Here is a 21,218-nt window from a genome sequence, read left to right as displayed (position 1 = left end):
GGGGTCCTGGGGGTCCCCAATGACCCCCCTGTGCCCCCCAAATTCCCAGTGGCCGAGCTCCTGATCGCCCAGCACGGCGTGGGGGGTTATTGGGGTCAGAGGGTTTTTGGGGGGGGTTATTGGGGTCAGGGGGGTCTGGGGTTTTTTGGGGGGGTCCCGGGGGTCCCCAATGACCCCCCTGTGCCCCCCAAAATCCCAGTGGCAGAGCACCCTCATAGCCCAGCACAGCACCATCAAGATGCTGCCCAACCTCATCCCCCAAATCCCCCCAAATCCCCCCAAAATCCCCCCCAAACCCCCAAATATCCCATAAATCCCCCCTAAAATCCCCCTAAAATCCCATAAATCCTGGCAGCGGCACGGGGGGGATTTGGGATATTTCTGGGATTTGGGGGAGGGATTTGTGGGATTGGGGGGAGTAAGGGGGGGAGCCAGGAGAGGTTGGAGGGATTTGGGGAGATTTGGGGGGGGATTGAGGGGGATTTGGGGCTGTTGGGGGGATTTGGGGACATTGGGGGGATTTGGGATATTGGGGATATTTGGGACATTTGGGGGGTTTGGGATATTTCTGGGATTTGGGGGAGGATTTGGGAGATTTGAGGACGATTTGGGATATCGGGGGGATTTGGGATATCGGGGAGATTTGGGGGGGCCGGGGGGGGGTTCCTGGGATTGGGGGGGCTCGGGGGGGCTCGGAGGCCTCCCCTAAAGCCCCCTGACATTCCCAAAATCCCCAAAATCCCAGTGGCCAAGCACCTGATCGCCCAGCACAGCGCCATCAAGATGCTGCCCAACCTCATCCCCCAAATCCCCCCAAATCCCCCCCAAATCCCCCCCAAATCCCCCCCAAATCCCCCCAAAACCCCCCAAACCCCCAAATATCCCATAAATCCCCCTAAAATCCCCTAAATCCTGGCAGTGGCACTGGGGGGATTTGGGCTATTTCTGGGATTTGGGGGAGGATTTGGGGACGATTTGGGATATCGGGGGGATTTGGGATATCGGGGGGATTTGGGGGGGTTGGGGGGGGGTTCCTGGGATTGGGGGGGCTCGGGGGGGCTCGGAGGCCTCCCCTAAACCCCCCCTGACATTCCCAAAATCCCCAAAATCCCAGTGGCCGAGCACCTGATCGCCCAGCACAGCGCCATCAAGATGCTGCACAGCCGCGTGCGCCTCATCCTCGAGTACGTGCGGGCGGCCGAGGCCGGTGAGTCCCTTTTTTTTGGGGGGGGGGGGGTCCCCCAAATTTTGGGGGGGTCTTGGGGCCTCCCCCCGACCTGACCCGGGTTTTTGGGGGGGTCCCCGACCCCGAATTGTGCAGGGGAGGTGCCCTTCAACCACGAGATCCTGCGGGAGGCCTGTGCCCTCTGCCACTGCCTGCCCGTGCTCAGCACTGACAAGTTCAAGACCGACTTCTACGACGTGAGTTTTGGGGGGAAAAACCCCCAATTTGGGGCTTTTTTCGTGGGGTTTTAATCAGATTATTATTGGGGATTTTTTTAGGATTTTTTAGGATTTTTGTTGGATTTTTTTAGAGGATTTTTATTGGGTTTTTAATAGGATTTTTGTCGGATTTTTATCAGATTTTTTTTAGGATTTTTATCAGATTTTTATTGGATTTTTTTTAGGATTTTTATCACATTTTTATCAGATTTTTTTAGGATTTTTATCACCTTTTTATCGGATTTTTTTAGGATTTTTATCGCATTTTTTACCGGATTTTGATCAGATTTTTATCAGATTTTTTTAGGATTTTTATCACCTTTTTATAGGATTTTTTTAGGATTTTTATCACATTTTTATCAGATTTTTTTTAGGATTTTTATCCGATTCTTTTTAGGATTTTTATCAGATTTTTTTAGGATTTTTATCAGATTTTTATCAGATTTTTTTAGGATTTTTATCAGATTTTTATCCGATTTTTTTAGGATTTTTATCAGATTTTTTTAGGATTTTTTTAGGATTTTTATCACCTTTTTATTGGATTTTTTTAGGATTTTTATCACATTTTTATCAGATTTTTTTTAGGATTTTTATCCGATTTTTTTTAGGATTTTATCAGATTTTTTTAGGATTTTTATCACATTTTTATCAGATTTTTTTTTTATTTTTATCAGATTTTTATCACATTTTTATCCAATTTTTTTAGGATTTTTATCCGATTTTTATCCGATTTTTATCAGATTTTTATCAGATTTTTTTAGGATTTTTATCACCTTTTTATCAGATTTTTATCAGATTTTTATCAGATTTTTTTAGGATTTTTATCACCTTTTTATTGGATTTTTTTAGGATTTTTATCACATTTTAATCAGATTTTTATCACCTTTTTATTGGATTTTTTTAGGATTTTTATCCGATTTTTATCGGATTTTTTTAGGATTTTTATCACCCTTTTATCCGATTTTTTTTGGATTTTTATCTCATTTTTATCACATTTTATCACATTTTTATCTGATTTTTTTAGGATTTTTATCACATTTTTTTAGGATTTTTATCACCTTTTTATCGGATTTTTATCACATTTTTATCAGATTTTTTTCGGATTTTTTTCTCATTTTAATCAAATTTTATCACATTTTTATCCGATTTTTTACTGGATTTTTATCCGATTTTTTTCGGATTTTTATCTCATTTTTATCAGATTTTTATCAGATTTTTATCACCTTTTTATCGGATTTTTTTAGGATTTTTATCACATTTTAATCAGATTTTTATCACCTTTTTATCAGATTTTTTTTTAGGATTTTTATCCGATTTTTATCCGATTTTTTTTTTTATTTTTATCAGATTTTTACCGGATTTTTATCAGATTTTTATCATATTTTTATCCCATTTTTTTTGGATTTTCATCTCCTTTTAATCAAATTTTATCACATTTTTATCCGATTTTTTACTGGATTTTTATCAGATTTTTTTAGGATTCTTATCTCCTTTTAATCAAATTTTATCACATTTTTATCCGATTTTTATCACATTTTTATCAGATTTTTATCCGATTTTTTTTGGATTTTCATCTCCTTTTTATCACATTTTTATCCCATTTTTTACCGGATTTTTACCGGATTTTTACCGGATTTTTTGGGGATTTTTTTCTCATTTTTATCTCCCCAAACCCCCCCCAAATGCCCATTTTTCCCGTTTTTTGCAGCAATGCAACGACGTGGGGCTGATGGCGTACCTGGGCACCATCACCAAGACCTGCAACACCATGAACCAGTTCGTCAACAAGTTCAACGTCCTCTACGACCGCCAGGGCATCGGCCGCCGCATGAGGGGGCTCTTCTTCTGACACCCCCAGAACAACACCCACTTGGGGGCTGGGCACCCCCACTTTGGGGTGGGAACCCCCACTTTGGGGTTTGGCACCCCCAGTTTGGGGTGGGGACCTCCCAGTTTGGGGGGTTTGGAGTTCTTTAATAAAAGGGTTGGAAAAGGACAATTTGGGGGAGTTTTATTTTTGGGTGGGGTTAGGGGGGTTTGGGACCCCCAGTTTGGGGTTGGGGACCCCTAATTTGGGGGTTGGGACCCCCCAGTTTGGGGTTGGGGACCCCGAGTTTGGGGTTTGGGACCCCTGATTTGGGGTGGGGACCTCCCAGTTTGGGGGGGGTTGGAGTGGGAGTTTCTTCAATAAAAAGGTTGGAAAAGGACAATTTGGGGGAGTTTTATTTTTGGGTGGGGTCAGGGGGGTTTGGGACCCCCAGTTTGGGGTTGGGCACCCCCTGATTTGGGGTTGGGACCCCCAGTTTGGGGTTTGGGACCTCCCAGTTTGGGGGGTTTTGGAGCGGGAGTTCTTTAATAAAAGTGTTGGAAAAGGAGCAGATTTTGGGGGGTTTTATTTTTTTTGGGGGGGGGAGTTGAGACCTCCAATTTCGGGTTTGGGACCCCCCAGTTTGGGGTTGGGGACCCCCCCAGTTTGGGGTTTGGGACCCCTAAGTTGGGGGGTTTTGGAACGGGAGTTTCTTCAATAAAAGAGTTGGAAAAGGAGATTTGGGGTGATTTTTTTTGGGGGGGGGGGGGTTGAGACCCCCAGTTTGGGGTTGGCGGCCCCCGGTTTGGGGGTTGAGACCCCCAGTTTGGGGGGCTTGGGGGACCCTCCCCCTCCACCCTCCCAAAGCAGTTGGGGACCCCAACCACAGGTGCCCCCAAAAACGAGCAAGAAAAGGGTTTTACTGGTAAAAAAAAAAAATCCACTTTACTGGTAAAAAAATCCACTTTATTGGTTAAAAAAAAAACAACACCAAAACCACAAAAAAAACCCTGAAGGAGACACTTGGTGGAGGGAGATGGGGATTTTTGAGGGGGTTTGGGATATTTTAGGGTGGATTTGGGATATTTTGGGTTGTTTCACACAAAGGTGACCCTGGTCCTGGCAGGGTTCACCTGCAGGACGTTCAGTGCCTCATATTCCTCCAGGGCCTGTCCCACCTGGGTTTGGGGTATTTTGGGGTGGGTCTGGGATATTTTGGGGTGTGTTTGGGATATTTTGGGGTGGATTTTGGGGTGTTTCACACGAAGGTGACCCTGGTCCTGGCAGGGTTCACCTGGAGGATGTTCAGTGCCTCATATTCCTCCAGGGCCTGTCCCACCTGGGTTTGGGGTATTTTGGGGTGGGTTTGGGATATTTTTGGGGTGAATTTGGGATATTTTTGGATATTTTGGGGTCTCTCACACGAAGGTGACCCTGGTCCTGGCAGGGTTCACCTGCAGGATGTTCAGTGCCTCATACTCCTCCAGGGCCTGTCCCACCTGGGCAGGGGTGAAGCCCCTGGAGCTGAGCAGGGTCAGGGCCTGGGGCAGAGACACCCCCCGGGCCCCGGGACCCCCCAACTCCCGCAGGACCCCGAAAATCGCCTCCGACGGGCGCTGAGGCCTGGGGGGGGCACGGGGGGGTCAGGGGGGGTCACAGGGGTCGGGGTCACACCCCCCGTGTCCCCTCAGTGTCCCCAATATCCCCCAAATTCCCCCCCAATATTCCAAATCCTCCCCAACATTCCCAATCCCCCCAATGTCCCCAAATCCCCCCAAATCCCCCCAATCCCCCCGAAACCCCCAAATCTCCCAATATCCCCCAATCCCCCTAAAGTCCCCCAATCCCCCCCAATCCCTCCAATGTCCCCCGATATCCCCAAATCCCCCCAATATCCCCAAATCCCCCCAATCCCCCCCAATATTCCAAATCCTCCCCAATATCCCCAAATTCCCCCAATATCCCCAAATCCCCCCAATCCCCCCCAACTCCCCCCAATATCCCAAATCTCCCAATATCCCCCAATCCCCCCCAATCCCTCCAATGTCCCCCAATCCCCCCAATATCCCCAAATCCCCCCCAATATTCCAAATCCTCCCCAATATCCCCAAATTCCCCCAGTGTCCCCAAATCCCCCCAATCCCCCCAATATCCCCAAATCCCCCAATCCCCCCCAACTCCCCCCAATATCCCAAATCTCCCAATATCTCCCAATCCCCCCCAATCCCTCCAATGTCCCCCAATCCCCCCAATATCCCCAAATCCCCCCAATATTCCAAATCCCCATAATATCCCCAAATCCCCCCAATGTCCCCAAATCCCCCAAATCCCCCCATTTATCCCAAATCTCCCCAATATCCCAAATCCCCCCAAATCCCCCCACTCCCCCCAATGTCCCCCAAGCCCCCCAACCCCCTCTATCCCACCTGTTGTGCTGCCCCTTGTCCCCCTGCAGGGACTCCCGGGCGGCCTCCAGGAGCCTCATGGCCTCGCTCACGTCCTCCTTCTCCACCACGTCCCCCAAACGCAGCCGGGCCTGCAGGACAGGGGGTCAGCACCCCAAAACACCCCCAAAACACCCCCAAAACCACCCCCAAAAACACCCCAAAACCACCCCCAAAATGTCTGAAAAAACACCCCAAAAATCTCCCCAAAATCCTCCCAGAAACACCCCAAAACCACCCCAAAACACCCCCCAAAAAAACCCAAAACACCCCAAAAAACACCCCCAAAATCCCCTCAAAACATCCCAAAACCACCCCAAAATCACTACAAAACCACCCCAAAATCTCCCCAAAACCACCCCCAAAACCACCCCAAAACACCCCCAAAACCACCCCAAAACAACCCAAAATCACGCCCAAAATCCCCTCAAAACACCCCCAAAACACCTCCAAAATCTCCCCAAAAAACACCCCCAAAACTACCCCAAATCACCCCCAAAAACAACCCCAAAACCCCCTCAAAACACCCCCAAAAACACCCCAAAAAACCCCAAAACACCCCAAAAAACACCCCAAAACCACCCCAAAACAGCCCCAAAACCAGCCCAAACACCCCAAAACCACCCCCAAAACCACCCCCAAAATCCCCTCAAAACACCCCCAAAAACCCCCCAAAATCACCCCAAAAATCACCACCAAAATCTCCCCAAAATCCCCTCAAAACACCCCCAAAAACACCCCAGAACACCCCCAAAACCACCCCAAAATCACCCCCAAAACCCCCCCAAAATCACCCCCAAAAACCCCCCAAAACCACCCCCAAAAACACCCCAAAATCACCCAAAAACACCCCCAAAATCACCCCAAAAATACCCCAAAATCACCCAAAAACACCCCCAAAACCTCAAAAAAAACCACCCCAAAAATCCCCCCAAAATCTCTGCAAAAACACCCCAAAACTCTCCCCAAAATCCCTCAAATCCCCCCCAAATCTCCTGGAAAAAAAAACCCACCCAAAAACCCCCCAAAATTCTCCTGAAAGCCCTAAAATGTCCCCCAAAGGTCCTGGCAGGGGTGTAAAACAACCCCCAGCCCCGTCCTGCCAACGGACCCGGGGAGGGACCAGGACCTGGGGGGGACACTGGGGGTGACACTGGGGGTCACTGGTCCATACTGGTCCATACTGGTCCATACTGGGGCACTCACCAGGGTGGTGGCCAGGCCCTGGATGGCCAGCAGGGTCCTGGCAGGGGTGTAAACACCCCCCCATCCCACCAGGTAATTCTGGGACCAGGACACTGGGGGTAACACCAGGGTGACACTGGGAGGTCACTGGTCCATACTGGTGCATACTGGTGCATACTGGTCCATACTGGGGCACTCACCAGAGCCGTGGCCAGGCCCTGGATGCCCAGCAGGGTCCTGGCAGGGGTGTAAACCCCTAATCCCAGCACAGCAATCAAGACATGGGGTGACACCGGGGTGACACTGGGTGACTTTGGGGGTCACTGGGGGGTCACTGGTCCATACTGGTGCATACTGGTCCATACTGGGGCACTCACCAGGGCGGTGGCCAGGCGCAGGATGGCCAGCAGGGTCCTGGCAGAGGTGTAAACCCCTAATCCCAGCACAGCAATGAAGACATGGGGTGACACCGGGGGTGATTTGGGGGTCACTGGGGGGTCACTGGTCCATACTGGTGCATACTGGTGCGTACTGGGGCACTCACCAGGGCGGTGGCCAGGCGCAGGATGGCCAGCAGGGTCCTGGCAGGGGTGTAAACACCCCCCCATCCCACCAGGTAATTCTGGGACCAGGACACTGGGGGTAACACCAGGGTGACACTGGGAGGTCACTGGTCCATACTGGTCCATACTGGTGCGTACTGGGGCACTCACCAGGGCCGTGGCCAGGCGCAGGATGGCCAGCAGGGTCCTGGCAGGGGTGTAAACCCCTAATCCCAGCACAGCAATCAAGACATGGGGTAACACCAGGGAGTCACTGGGAGGTCACTGGTGCATACTGGTGCATACTGGTGCATACTGGTCCGTGCTGGGGCACTCACCAGAGCCATGGCCAGGCGCAGGATGGCCAGCAGGGTCCTGGCAGAGGTGTAGAGGCCGTCCCTGCTGCTCCAGGCCTCCCTCCTCATCTCCACGTAGGCGGCCGTGATGAAGTCACCCAAGGCCTCGGGCACTCGCGGCTCCCGGCGCTTGCACATGGCCAGGTAACGTCTGGGGGGGTCGGGGGTGTCAGGGGGGGTTGGGACACCCCAAAAACACCCCCGGGAGGGAAAAACCCCCCCAGGAACAGCCCCGAACCAGCCGGGAAAACCCCGGCCCAAAAATCACCGAAATCGGCCCAAAAATCACCGAAACCGGCCCCAAAATCTGCTCAAAACGCCCCGGAAAATGCGGAAAATGTCCTCAAAACACCCCCAAAAAACTCCTCAGAACACCCCAAGAACACCCAGAAAATCTGCTCAAAGCACTCCAAAAATCTGCTCAAAAACACCCCCAAAAATCTCCTCAAAAACCCCCCAAAAATCTCCTCAAAAACCCCCCAAACCCACCCAGAAAATCTGCTCAAAACACCCCAAAAATCTCAAAAACACCCAAAACCCACCCAGAAAATCTGCTCAAAACACCCCAAAAATCTGCTCAAAAACACCCCCAAAAATCTCAAAAACACCCCAAACCCACCCAGAAAATCTGCTCAAAACACCCCAAAAATCTGCTCAAAAACACACCGAAAATCTCCTCAAAAACCCCCCCAAAACACCCAGAAAATCTACTCAAAACACCCCAAAACCACTCCCAAAAATATAGAAAATGTCCTCAAAAACACCCCCAAAATCTCCTCAAAAACACCCCCAAAAATCTCCTCAAAAACACCCCCAAAAATACAGAAAATGTCCTCAAAAACACCCCCAAAAATCTCCTCAAAACACCCCAAAAACCACCCAGAAAATCTGCTCAAAAACCCCCCAAAAAATCTGCTCAAAAACACCCCAAAAATATCCAGAAAATCTCCTCAAAACCCCCCCAAAAATCTGCTCAAAACCCCCCCAAAAATCTGCTCAAAAACACCCCAAAAATCTCCTCAAAACACACCCCAAAAATACAGAAAATCTCCTCAAAAATACCCCCAAAAATACAGAAAATTTTCTGAAAAACACCCCAAAAATCTCCTCAAAACATTCAGAAAAATCTGCTCAGAATCTCCCCAAAAATCTCCTCAAAACACCGGAAAAACACCCAGAAAATCTCCTCAAAAACACTTTTTAGGGGTGATTTTGAGGCTGTTTTTGGGGTGATTTGAGGGTGTTTTTGGGGTGATTTGGAGGCTGTTTTTGGGGTGATTTGAGGTTATTTTTGGGGTGATTTGAGGGTGTTTTTGGGGTGACTTTTCAGATATTTTTTGGGTGATTTGGAGGTTGTTTTTGGGGCGATTTTGAGGCTGTTTTTGGGGTGATTTCAGGGTGTTTTTGGAGTGATTTTTCAGATATTTTTTGGGTGATTTGGAGGCTGGTTTTGGGGTGATTTTGAGGTTGGTTTTGGGGTGATTTGAGGTTATTTTTGGGGTGATTTGGAGGCTGTTTTTGGGGTGATTTTTCAGATATTTTTGGGGTGATTTGGAGGCTGTTTTTGGGGCGATTTTTCAGATATTCTTTGGGTGATTTGGAGGCTGTTTTTGGGGCGATTTTGAGGCTGTTTTTGGGGTGATTTCAGAGTGGTTTTGGGGTGATTTTTCAGATATTTTTGGGGTGATTTCAGGCTGGTTTTGGGGTGATTTGGAGGCTGTTTTTGGGGTGACTTTTCAGATATTTTTTGGGTGATTTGAGGCTGTTTTGGGGGTGATTTTTCAGATCTTTTTTGGGGCGATTTGGAGGCTGCTTTTGGGGTGATTTGAGGGTGTTTTTGGGGTGACTTTTCAGATATTTTTTGGGTGATTTGAGGCTGTTTTGGGGGTGACTTTTCAGATATTTTTGGGGTGATTTGAGGGTGTTTTTGGGGTGATTTGAGGGTGTTTTTGGGGTGACTTTTCAGATATTTTTGGGGTGCTTTGAGGGTGTTTTTGGGGTGCTTTGAGGGTGTTTTTGGGGTCTGACCCACCTCATGAGCCTCATGTCGAGGGGCTGGCAGGAACTGGGGGGCTGCCGGCAGTGCTGGTGCACGAATGTCACGTGCTGGGCCAGCCTGGAAACGGGGGGAAAACGGGAATTTGGGGGGGCCCAGAAATCCAGGAAACCCCCCAAACTTCTGCCAGGGATCCCAAAGCTCTCCTGGGGATCCCAAACCCCTCCCAGGGATCCCAAACCCCATCCCATGGATCCCAAACCCCAATCCCATGGATCCCAAACCCCCTCCCATGGATCCCAAACCCCTCCCATGGATCCCAAACCCCTCACCTGAGGTCCCTGTCCCTGTGGGGCCCGTCCTGGAGCAGCCAGAGCAGTTCCCAAACCCCATCCCAGGGATCCCAAACCCCTCCCATGCATCCCAAACCCCATCCCATGGATCCCAAACCCCTTCCCAGGGATCCCAAACCCCTCACCTGAGGTCCCTGTCCCTGTGGGGCCGGTCCTGGAGCAGCCAGAGGAGTTCCCAAACCCCATCCCATGGATCCCAAACCCCATCCCATGGATCCCAAACCCCATCCCACACATCCCAAACCCCATCCCACGTCTCTCATCCCCTCACCTGAGGTCCCTGTCCCTGTGGGGCCGGTCCTGGAGCAGCCAGAGGAGATCCCAAACCCCATCCCAGGGATCCCAAACCCCAATCCCATGGATCCCAAACCCCCTCCCATGGATCCCAAACCCCATCCCATAGATCCCAAACCCCTCACCTGAGGTCCCTGTCCCTGTGGGGCCGGTCCTGGAGCAGCCAGAGCAGGTCCCAAACCCCATCCCAGGGATCCCAAACCCCATCCCAGGGATCCCAAATGTTATCCCATGGATCCCAAACCCCTCACCTGAGGTCCCTGTCCCTGTGGGGCCGGTCCTGGAGCAGCCAGAGGAGGTCGAAGCGGGACAGGAGGGCTGCGGGGAGCTGCAGGTTGTGCTCCAGGGTCCTGGCAGGGTCATACCTGCCCAGGGCGGGGTTGGCGGCGGCCAGGACGGCGCAGCGGGCGTTGAGGGTGGCCAGCACGCCGGCCTTGGCCACGGCCACGCTCTGCTGCTCCAGGGCCTCGTGCACGGCCACGCGGTCGCCCTCGAGCATCTTGTCGAACTCGTCGATGCAGCAGACGCCGCGGTCGGCCAGGACCAGGGCCCCCCCCTCCAGCACCAGCTCCCCGCTCCGCGGGTCCCGCAGCACCGCCGCCGTCAGCCCCACCCCCGACGAGCCACGGCCCGTCGTGTACTGGCCTGGGGAGACAGGGGGAGGAGAGGAGGGTGAGGAAGGCTCCTGGAGTGACCCCCAGGTCACCCCTCAAAGGGGGGCACCGAGACCCAGGAGCATCAACCCAAGAGGGGTTGGGTGGGGAGGAAGGGGTGAGGAAGAGGAGAAGGTGAGGAAGAGGAGGAGAAGGTGAGGAAGAGGAGGAGAAGGTGAGGAAGAGGAGGAGAAGGTGAGGAAGAGGAGGAGAAGACGAGGAAGGCTCCTGGAGTGACCTCGGAGCTCCCGGAGTGACCCCCAGGTCACCCCTCAAAGGGGGGCACCAAGACTGAGGAGCTTCAGCCCAACAGGGGTTGGGTGGGGAGAAAAGAAAGGGAGGAGGAAAAGGAGGAAGGAAAGGGGTGAGGAAGAGGAGAGGAGGGTGAGGAAGGCACTTGGAGAACTCTCAAAGCTCCTGGAGTGACCCCCAGGTCACCCCTCAAAGGGGGGCACCGAGACCCAGGAGCATCAGCCCAATGAGTGTTTGGCTGAGGAGAAAAGAAAGGGAGGAGGAAGAGGAGGAGAGGAGGAAGGAAAGGGGTGAGGAAGAGGAGGAGAGGAGGAGGAAGGCTCCTGGAGTGACCTCAAAGCTCCTGGAGTGACCCCCAGGTCACCCCTCAAAGGGGGTCACCAAGATTGAGGAGCTTCAGCCCAACAGGGGTTGGGTGGGGAGAAAAGGGGGAGGAAGAGGAGGAGAGGAGGAAGGAAAGGGGTGAGGGAGAGGAGGGGAGAGTGAGGAAGGCTCATGGAGTGACCTCCAGGTCACCCCTCAAAGGGGGTCACCAAGATTGAGGAGCATCAGCCCAACAGGGGTTGGGTGGGGAGGAAGGAGAGGGAGGAGGGAGAGGAGGAGAAGGTGAGGAAGAGGAGGAGAGGAGGAGGAAGGTTCCTGGAGCACCCTCAGAGGTCCTGGAGTGACCCCCAGGTCACCCCTCAAAGGGGGTCACCGAGACCCCGGAGCTTGGATGTGGGGAAGGGGATGGGGAGGAGAATGAAGATGAGGATGAAGGGGATGAAGGTGAAAATGAGGATGGAGAGGATGAGGATGATGAGGGTGATGAAGGTCACTCACTGCGCGGTGCCAGGCGGTCGATGTAGCACAGGAAGGGGATGGGGAGGAGGAGGATGAAGGGGATGAGGATGAGGATGAAGAAGAGGATGATGAAAGTGAGGATGATGAAGATGAAGATGAGGATGATGAAGATGAGGATGATGAAGAGGATGATGAAGAGGATGATGAAGAGGATGATGAAGGTGACTCACTGCGCGGTGCCAGGCGGTCGATGTAACACAGGAAGGGGATGGGGAGGAGGATGAAGGGGATGAGGATGAGGATGAAGAAGAGGATGATGAAGGTGAGGATGATGAAGAGGATGATGAAGGTGAGGATGAAGGTCACTCACTGCGTGGTGCCAGGCGGTCGATGTAACAGAGCAGTTGGGATTTGGCCACGCCCGGGTCTCCCATCAGACAGATGTTGATGTTCCCTGGGAACGGGAAAAGGGTCAGGAAACGGGAATTTGGGGAGGGAAACCCGGATTTGGGGGGAGAGAAACCTGGATTTGGGGAGGGAAACCTGGATTTGGGGAGGGAAACCTGGATTTGGGGAGGGAAACCTGGATTTGGGGAGAGAAACCTGGATTTGGGGAGGGAAACCTGGATTTGGGGAGAGAAACCTGGATTTGGGGAGGGAAACCTGGATTTGGGGAGGGAAACCTGGATTTGGGGAGAGAAACCTGGATTTGGGGAGAGAAACCTGGATTTGGGGAGAGAAACCTGGATTTGGGGAGGGAAACCTGGATTTGGGGAGGGAAACCTGGATTTGGGGAGAGAAACCTGGATTTGGGGAGAGAAACCTGGATTTGGGGAGAGAAACCTGGATTTGGGGAGGGAAACCTGGATTTGGGGAGGGAAACCTGGATTTGGGGGGTCCCAAAACCCAGATTTGGGGAGTCCCAAAACCTGGATTTGGGGGGTCCCTTTGGTGGGATTTTGGGCCCCAGGAGGGGAAAAGGGGGGGGGAATAAAACTAATAATGAGGGAAAAATAATAAAGGAAAAATAAGGGGAAAAAACAGAGAAAAAATGGGGAAAAAAGGGAGAAAAATGGAGAAAAAACGGGGGAAAAAAGGAGAAAAAAAGAGGAAAAAGAAGGGATAAACCCACTGGCTCCGCCCCCCGGGATTTTGGGGTCCCTCTGGTGGGATTTGGGGCCCCAGGGAGGGGAAAAGGGGGGGGGAATAAAAATAATAATGAGAGAAAAATAATAAAGGAAAAATAAGGGGGAAAAAGGGAGAAAAAATGGGGAAAAAAGGGAGAAAAACGGAGAAAAAATGGGGGGGAAAAGGGGAAAAAAAGAGGAAAAAAAGAGGGATAAACCCACTGGCTCCGCCCCCCGGGATTTTGGGGTCCCTCTGGTGGGATTTTGGGTCCCTCTGGTGGGATTTTGGGGCCCCTCACCCCTGATTTTCATGCCCCGGGGGCTCCTCTCGACGCCCCCCACGAGCAGCAGCAGCAGCGACTTCTTCACGTCCTCGTGGCCAAAGATCTCGGGGGCGATGGAGGAGGCGAGTTTGCCGTAGAAATCATCCTCTGGAAGGGGGAAAAATGGGAATAAACCACCTGGGAATGCTCAAAATGAGCTTGGGAACCCCAAAAATGAGCTTGGGAACCCCAAAAACCTGTCTGGGAACCTCAAAAATGAGCTTGGGAACCTCAAAAATGAGCTTGGGAACCCCAAAATCCCCCCTGGGAACCCCCAGTTTGCCGTAGAAATCATCCTCTGGAAGGGGGAAAAATGGGAATAAACCACCTGGGAACCCTCAAAATGAGCTTGGGAGCCCCAAAAATGAGCTTGGGAACCCCAAAAACCTGCTTGGGAACCTCAAAATCCCCCCTGGGAACCTCAAAATCCCCCCTGGGAACCCCCAGTTTGCCAGAGAAATCATCCTCTGGAAGGGGGAAAAATGGGAATAAATCACCTGGGAATCCTCAAAATGAGCTTGGGAGCCCCAAAAACCTGCCTGGGAACCTCAAAATCCCCCCTGGGAACCCCCAGTTTGCCGTAGAAATCATCCTCTGGAGTGGGAAAAATGGGAATAAACCACCTGGGAACCCTCAAAATTCATCTGGGAACTGAAAAAATGAGCTTGGGAGCCCCAAATCCCCCTGTTTTGCCCCCAAACTGCCCCGTTTTTTCCCAAATCTCCGTTTTTTCCCAAATCCCTATTTTTTCCCCCCAAACTGCCCCGTTTTTTCCCAAATCCCGGTGTTTTCCCCCCAAATCCCCGTTTTTTCCCCAATCCCCGTTTTTTCCCAAATCCCCGTTTTTTCTCCCCAAACTGCCCCGTTTTTTCCCCAATCCCCGTTTTTTCCCAAATCCCGGTGTTTTGCCCCCAAACCGACCCGTGATCTCCTTCAGCTCCTCCTCGGTGAGTTCCCCTCCCCCTCCTTCCTCCTCCTCGCTCTTGTTCACCTTGAGCAGGTGATGCCCCTCCAGGTACGTCTCGGACAGGAGACCCTACAAAAACAAACAATAAATAACAATAACAAACAATAACAAACAATAAATAACAATAACAAACAATAACAAACAATAAATAACAATAACAAACAGGTGATGCCCCTCCAGGTACGTCTCGGACAGGAGACCCTACAATAAACAACAATAACAAACAATAACAAACAATAACAAACAGGGGATGCCCCTCCAGGTACGTCTCAGACAGGAGACCCTACAAAAACAAACAATAAACAACAATAACAAACAATAACAAACAATAACAAACAGGGGATGCCCCTCCAGGTACGTCTCGGACAGGAGACCCTACAATAACAAACAATAAATAACAATAACAAACAATAACAAACAGGTGATGCCCCTCCAGGTACGTCTCAGACAGGAGACCCTACAATAACAAACAATAAATAACAATAACAAACAATAAATAACAATAACAAACAATAAATAACAATAACAAACAATAACAAACAGGTGATGCCCCTCCAGGTACGTCTCCGACAGGAGACCCTACAAAAACAAACAATAAATAACAATAACAAACAATAACAAACAGGGGATGTCCCTCCAGGTACGTCTCCGACAGGAGACCCTACAAAAACAAACAATAAATAACAATAACAAACAATAACAAACAGGGGATGTCCCTCCAGGTACGTCTCCGACAGGAGACCCTACAATAACAAACAATAAATAACAATAACAAACAGGGGATGCCCCTCCAGGTACGTCTCGGACAGGAGACCCTACAATAACAAACAATAAATAACAATAACAAACAATAACAAACAGGGGATGTCCCTCCAGGTACGTCTCCGACAGGAGACCCTACAATAACAAACAAAAACAAACAATAACAAACAGGTGATGCCCCTCCAGGTACGTCTCCGACAGGAGACCCTACAAAAACAAACAATAACAAACAATAACAAACAGGTGATGCTCCTCCAGGTACGTCTCGGACAGGAGACCCTACAAAAACAAACAATAAATAACAAACAGGTGATGCCCCTCCAGGTACGTCTCCGACAGGAGACCCTACAATAACAAACAAGAACAAACAGGGGTTTGGGGGGAAAAACAGGGATTTGGGGTCACACAGGTACGTCTCCGACAGGAGACCCTACAATAACAAACAAGAACAAACAGTGGATGCTCCTCCAGGTACGTCTCGGACAGGAGACCCTACAATAACAAACAGGGGTTTGGGGGGAAAAACAGGGATTTGGGGGGAAAAACAGGGATTTGGGGTCACACAGGGGAGTTTGGAGTCACACAGATATTTTTGGGGTCACACAGGTGGGTTTGGGGTCAGTTTTGGGGTCCCACAGGTGGGTTTTAGGGTCACACAGGTGGGTTTGGGGTCAGTTTTGGGGTCCCACAGGTGGGTTTGGGGTCCCACAGGTGGGTTTGGGGTCACACAGGTGGGTTTGGGGTCCCACAGGTGGGTTTTGGGGTCACACAGGTGGATTTTGGGGTCACACAGGTGGGTTTTGGGGTCACACAGGTGGGTTTGGGGTCCCACAGGTGGGTTTGGGGGCAGTTTTGGGGTCCCAGGTGTGTTTTTGGGGTCTCACCTGTTGGACCTGTCGGTACCCAGGCCGCAGCAGGGGCAGGAAGACCCCGGTGACACTGAGGTGGGTTTGGGGTCACACAGGTGGGTTTGGGGTCACACAGGTGGGTTTGGGGTCAGTTTTGGGGTCTCAGGTGTGTTTTTGGGGTCTCACCTGTTGGACCTGTCGGTACCCAGGCCGCAGGAGGGGCAGGAAGACCCCGGTGACGCTGAGGTGGGTTTGGGGTCACACAGGTGGGTTTGGGGTCACACAGGTGGGTTTGGGGTCACACAGGTGGGTTTGGGGTCAGTTTTGGGGTCACACAGGGGAGTTTGGGGTCTCAGGTGTGTTTTTGGGGTCTCACCTGTTGGACCTGTCGGTACCCAGGCCGCAGGAGGGGCAGGAAGACCCCGGTGACGCTGAGGTGGTCCCCGGGCTGGGCCTGGCGCGTGTTCTCCCCGCGCAGGTGAACGGACACCGAGCGGGGCAGGTGCCCCACCGGGACCTGGTCCGACTGGAAACGGGATGGGAACGTTTGGGGTCAGTTTGGGGACGTTTGGGGTCAGTTTGGGGACGTTTGGGGTCAGTTTGGGCCCATTTTGGGGCCATCTGAGACCATTTTGTCACCCTGGTGGCCATTTTGAGACCCGCTTTGAGACCCATTTTGGGGCCCTTTTTGACCATTTTGGGGCCGTTTTTGACCCTTTTGGGGTCCCCAAAGTTCGTTTTCGGGGTGTTCCCATGGGATTTTCCCTCACTCACATACTCCTGGATCCACAAATTCCTGGAATTTGAGGAATTTGGAGCCCATTTTGGGGCCATTTGAGCCCGTTTTGTCACCCTGGCGGCCATTTTGAGGCCCACTTTGAGGCCCATTTTGAGGTCGTTTTTGACCATTTTGGGGCCGTTTTTGACAGTTTTGGGGTCCCCAGAGCCCGTTTTTTGGTTTTTTTTCCCTCACTCACGTGCTCCTGGATGCGCAGCTCCTGGAATTTGGTGAATTTGGAGCCCCTGCTCTGCAGGTAGAGCCTCCCCCCCGCCCGGTTGGTTTGGCACTCGCGGCTCGGGCACAGCAACAGCGGCGTGAACGTGGGGCCCTCGATCTGAGGGGGGGGGACAGAGGGGTCAGGGGGGGCCCCCAAAATCCTACAGGCCCCCCTGGATCTTAAAAAACCCACCTGGATCCTAAAAAAAACACCTGGATCCCAATAAACCCACCTGGAGCCCAATAAACCCACCTGGATCCCAAAATTCCCCTCATAAAAGGGGCAGGAAAGGGGAGCCCTCGATTGTGGGGGGGAGAACAGAGGGGTCAGGGGGGGCCCCCAAAATCCTACAGACCCCCCTGAGCCCCCAAAACTCCCCCAGATCCCAAAAAAACCCACCTGGATCCCAAAATCCCCCTCATAAAAGGGGCAGAAAAAGGGGGACCCTTGATCTGAGGAGGGGGGGGGGCCAAAATCCTACAGACCCCCCTGGACCCCAAAAAATTCACCTGAGCCCCCAAAATCCCCCATAACTCCCCCAAATCTCCCAAAAGGAGGGGATTAAAGCCCCCCAAACCTCCCTAAAGCCCCTCAAACTCCCCCAAACCCCCTTAAGGTGCCAGTTGTGGGCCCCCCCCAAACCACATTTGGGTGCCCCAAGTCCCCCCTCCAAAGCCTCCCTAGAGCCCCCCAACCCCTTTTAAGACCCCAAAACCCCCCCAAACTCTCCCAAAACTCAACAAAGCCGGGGATTAAAACCCCCCCAAGCCCCCCCAGAGCCCCCCTTAGGGGCTGGTAGGTCTCGGCCCCGCACTGGTCACAGCTCTGGGGGTCACCACCATGAGGGGTGAGTGGGTCAGAGACCCCCAAAACCCCCCTAAAACACCCCAAAACCCCCCCAAATCCCCTCAAATCCCCTGTAAGTCCCCAAAGAAGCCCCCCAAAGCCCCTCAGAGGCCCCCTTATGGGCTGGTAGGTCTCAGTCCCACACTGGTCACAGCTGTAGGTGGCCACCACGAGCAGGGGTCACACCCAAAACCGCCCTAAAACACCTCAAAACCCCCCTAAAACACCCCAAAACCCCCCTAAAACACCTCAAGCCCCCCCAAAATCCCCCAAGAGATCAGTTAGAGCCCCCCAAAGCCCCCCCAAAGCCCCTCTTAGGGGCTGGTAGGTCTCGGCCCCACATTGGTCACAGCTGCAGGTGGCCACCACGAGCAGGGGCCACACCCAAAACCCCCCTAAACCACCCCAAAACCCCCTAAAACACCTCAAAACTCCCCTAAAACACCTCAAGCCCCCCCAAAACTCCCCCAAGAGATCAGTTAGAGCCCCCCAAAGCCCCCCCAAAGCCCCTCTTAGGGGCTGGTAGGTCTCGGTCCCACACTGGTCACAGCTGCAGGTGGCCACCACGAGCAGGGGCCACACCCAAAACCCCCCTAAACCACCGCAAAATCCCCCTAAAACACCTCAAAACCCCCCTAAAACACATCAAGCCCCCCCAAAACTCCCCCAAGAGATCAGTTAGAGCCCCCCAAAGACCCCCCAGCCCCCCCTTATGGGCTGGTAGGTCTCGGCCCCACACTGGTCACAGCTGTAGGTGGCCACCACCATGAGGGGCCACCTCCCCCAGGACCCCCAAAACTCCCCTAAAACACCCCCAAACCCCCTTAAAACACCCCCAAACTCCCTGTAAGTCCCCAAAGAAGCCCCCCCAGCCCCCCCTTAGGGGCTGGTAGGTCTCAGCCCCACACTGGTCACAGCTGTAGGTGGCCACCACCATGAGAGGTGAGCGGGTCAGAGACTCCAAAATCCCCCAAAAACACCCCAAAACCCCCCCAAATCCCCTCAAAACCCCCCCAAATCCCCCCCAAAGCCCCCCCAGCCCCCCCTTACGGGCTGGTAGGTCTCAGCCCCACACTGGTCACAGCTGTAGGTGGCCACCACGAGCAGGGGCCTGACGTCGGTGACGCGGGTGACGACCCCCCGGACGGTGACCAGCTTCCCGATGGAGCTGGCCCGGACCTCCCGGATCACCCGCGGCTTGGACAGCGAGGGGGCACGGAAATACAGCTCACTGGGGGGGGGACAGGGGGTTGGGGGGGTCAGAGGGGGTTTGGGAGGGATTTGGGGGGGATTTGAGGGGGTTTGGGAGGGATTTGGGGGAGTGGGAGGGGTTTGGGGGGGATCTGGGGGGGATTTAAGAGAGTGGGAGGGGGTTTGGAGGGGATGTGAGGGGGTTTGGGAGGGATTTGGGGGAGCGGGAGGGGATTTGGGGGGGATTTGAGGGGGTCTGGAGAAGATTTGGGGGGGATTTGGGGGAGTTACAGGAGTTTGGGGGGGATTTGGGGGAGTGAGAGGGGGGTCTGGGGGGACTGAGAGGGGGTTTGGGGGGGATTGAGGGGGGTTTGGGGGGATTTAAGGGGGTGGGAGGGGGTTTGGGGGGGATTTGAGGGGATTTGGAGAAGATCTGGGGGGGATTTGGGGGAGTTCCAGGGGTTTGGGGGGGATTTGGAAGGGCTTGGGGGGGATTTAAGGGGCTGGGAGAGGATTTGGGGGAGACCTGGGGGGAATTTGGGAGAGTGGGAGGAGGTTTGGGGGAGATTTGAAGGGATGGGAGGAGGGTTGGGGTGGATTTGGGGATGTGGGAAGGGGTCTGGGGGCGGTTTTGGGGGGGTATTTGGGGTCCCCCACTCACAATCCCCTCAGCAGCTCAGGGGGGTACTGGTTTTGGGGGGGTTTTGGGGGGTTTTGGGGTGGTTTTGGGGGGGTTTTGGGGTAGGATTTGGGGTATTTGGGGTCCCCCACTCACAATCTCCTCAGCAGCTTGGGGGGGTACTGGTTTTGGGGGAGTTTTGGGGGGGTTTGGGGCAGTTTTGGGGTCCCCCACTCACAATCTCCTCAGCAGTTCAGGGGGGTACTGGTTTTGGGGGGGTTTGAGGGGGTTTTGGGGGGTTTGGGGCAGTTTTGGGGTCCCCCACTCACAATCTCCTCAGCAGCTCAGGGGGGTACTGGTTCTGGGGGGGTTTGGGGGGGTTTTGGGGGGGTTTGGGGCAGTTTTGGGGTCCCCCACTCACAATCTCCTCAGCAGCTCAGGGGGGGTACTGGTTCTGGGGGGGTTTTGGGTGGTTTTGGGGTAGGATTTGGGGTTTTTGGGGTCCCCCACTCACAATCTCCTCAGCAGTTCAGGGGGGTACTGGTTCTGGGGGGGTTTTGGGGCTCCCCCCCCGTCCTGGCCCCGCTGCTCCAGCAGCAACCTGTGCTCCAGGTAAACGTCCAGGGGGTCCCGGGGGGTCACCTGGGGGGGGAAATGGGGACAGGGGACATCAGGGGGGGCTTCGGGGGACCCCAAAAACAGAGAACCCCAAAAATCCCACCCAGGGACCCCCAAAAATCCCACCCAGGGACCCCTAAAAATCCCAGCCTGGGACCTCCAGGGACCCCCAAATTCCACTCAGGGACCCCCCAGTGGTGCTCCAGGTAACATCCAGGGGGTCCTTGGGGGTCACCTGGGGGGGGGACACAACATTTGGGGGGCTTCAGGACACCCCCAAAACCAGAGACCCCCCAAAAATGCCACCCTGGGACCTCCAGGGACCCCCAAATCCCACCCAGGGACCCCCCCCAGTGGTGCTCCAGGTAAATGTCCAGGAGGTCCTGGGGGGTCACCTGGGGGGGACAGAACATTGGGGGGGCTTCAGGACACCCCAAAACCAGGGACCCCCAAAAATCCCACCCTGGGACCTCCAGGGACCCCCAAATCCCACCCTGGACCACCCAGGAACCCCCCAAAATCAAAGACCCCCCCCAAATCCCCCTGAAACTGCTCCCAGTCCCCCCAAGACCCCCCAAACTCCCCCTAAACCCCCCAAATCTGGGGGTCTCTCACCTCTCTGTCCCTGTAGAGGAGCAACAGCTCCTGCACAGCCGGGGTGAAGACCCCCCAGACCCCCCCAAAACTGCTCCCACTCCCCCCAAAACTGCTCCCAGCCCCCCCAAACCCCCTCAAGACCCCCTAAATCTGAGAGTCTCTCACGTCTCTGTCCCTGCAGAGGAGCAGCAGTTTCTGCAAGGCATCGTGAAGA

At 53.2% G+C, this 21,218-nt stretch overlaps 2 protein-coding genes and 1 long non-coding RNA gene across 4 annotated transcripts; 2 read left to right on the top strand and 1 right to left on the bottom strand.

Annotated features, from left to right (window-relative positions):
- The first annotated feature begins 1,107 nt into the window (after nt 1–1,107).
- On the top strand, nt 1,108–3,640 carry COPS6 (COP9 signalosome subunit 6). Its single transcript, XM_032677280.1, has 4 exons — nt 1,108–1,207; nt 1,322–1,422; nt 3,152–3,292; nt 3,498–3,640. The coding sequence occupies exons 1-3, from the start codon at nt 1,153–1,155 to the stop codon at nt 3,290–3,292; spliced, it is 297 nt and encodes a 98-aa protein (XP_032533171.1). The 5' UTR covers nt 1,108–1,152; the 3' UTR covers nt 3,498–3,640.
- Nucleotides 3,641–4,293: 653 nt separating this feature from the next.
- On the bottom strand, nt 4,294–21,113 carry MCM7 (minichromosome maintenance complex component 7; the record flags this gene model as incomplete). The annotated part of the gene is made up of 13 exons (XM_032677279.1): nt 4,294–4,873; nt 5,677–5,786; nt 7,760–7,928; nt 9,810–9,893; nt 10,672–11,065; nt 12,479–12,562; nt 13,535–13,666; nt 14,480–14,594; nt 16,512–16,661; nt 17,113–17,250; nt 19,030–19,210; nt 20,304–20,431; nt 21,023–21,113. Coding segments are annotated over 13 exons (1,981 nt in total), but the record flags the coding sequence as incomplete, so codon positions are not given.
- On the top strand, nt 6,855–7,720 carry LOC116781623. 2 transcript variants are annotated; one of them, XR_004354918.1, is made up of 4 exons: nt 6,855–6,870; nt 7,009–7,039; nt 7,532–7,562; nt 7,689–7,720. It is a non-coding gene; the product is annotated as an uncharacterized LOC116781623 (long non-coding RNA). The 2 variants fall into 2 exon arrangements; XR_004354917.1 differs by having other exon boundaries at nt 6,858–6,870; nt 7,532–7,572.
- Nucleotides 21,114–21,218: the final 105 nt, after the last annotated feature.

The sequence above is a fragment of the Chiroxiphia lanceolata genome, unplaced genomic scaffold, assembly GCF_009829145.1.
Source record: "Chiroxiphia lanceolata isolate bChiLan1 unplaced genomic scaffold, bChiLan1.pri scaffold_117_arrow_ctg1, whole genome shotgun sequence".
NCBI classification, from domain to species: Eukaryota; Metazoa; Chordata; class Aves; order Passeriformes; family Pipridae; genus Chiroxiphia; species Chiroxiphia lanceolata.
The sequence above is the reverse complement of the archived record's forward strand: the minus strand, read 5'-3'. Positions and strand labels throughout refer to the sequence as shown.

Bases quoted from the DNA above. Each gene is read 5' to 3' on its own strand.
- COPS6 (XM_032677280.1), top strand. From the start codon at position 1,153: ATGCTGCACAGCCGCGTGCGCCTCATCCTCGAGTACGTGCGGGCGGCC. The intron at 1,208-1,321 runs GTGAGTCCCTTT...CGAATTGTGCAG, and splicing joins CGTGCGGGCGGCCGAGGCCG to GGGAGGTGCCCTTCAACCAC. The intron at 1,423-3,151 runs GTGAGTTTTGGG...CGTTTTTTGCAG, and splicing joins TCAAGACCGACTTCTACGAC to CAATGCAACGACGTGGGGCT.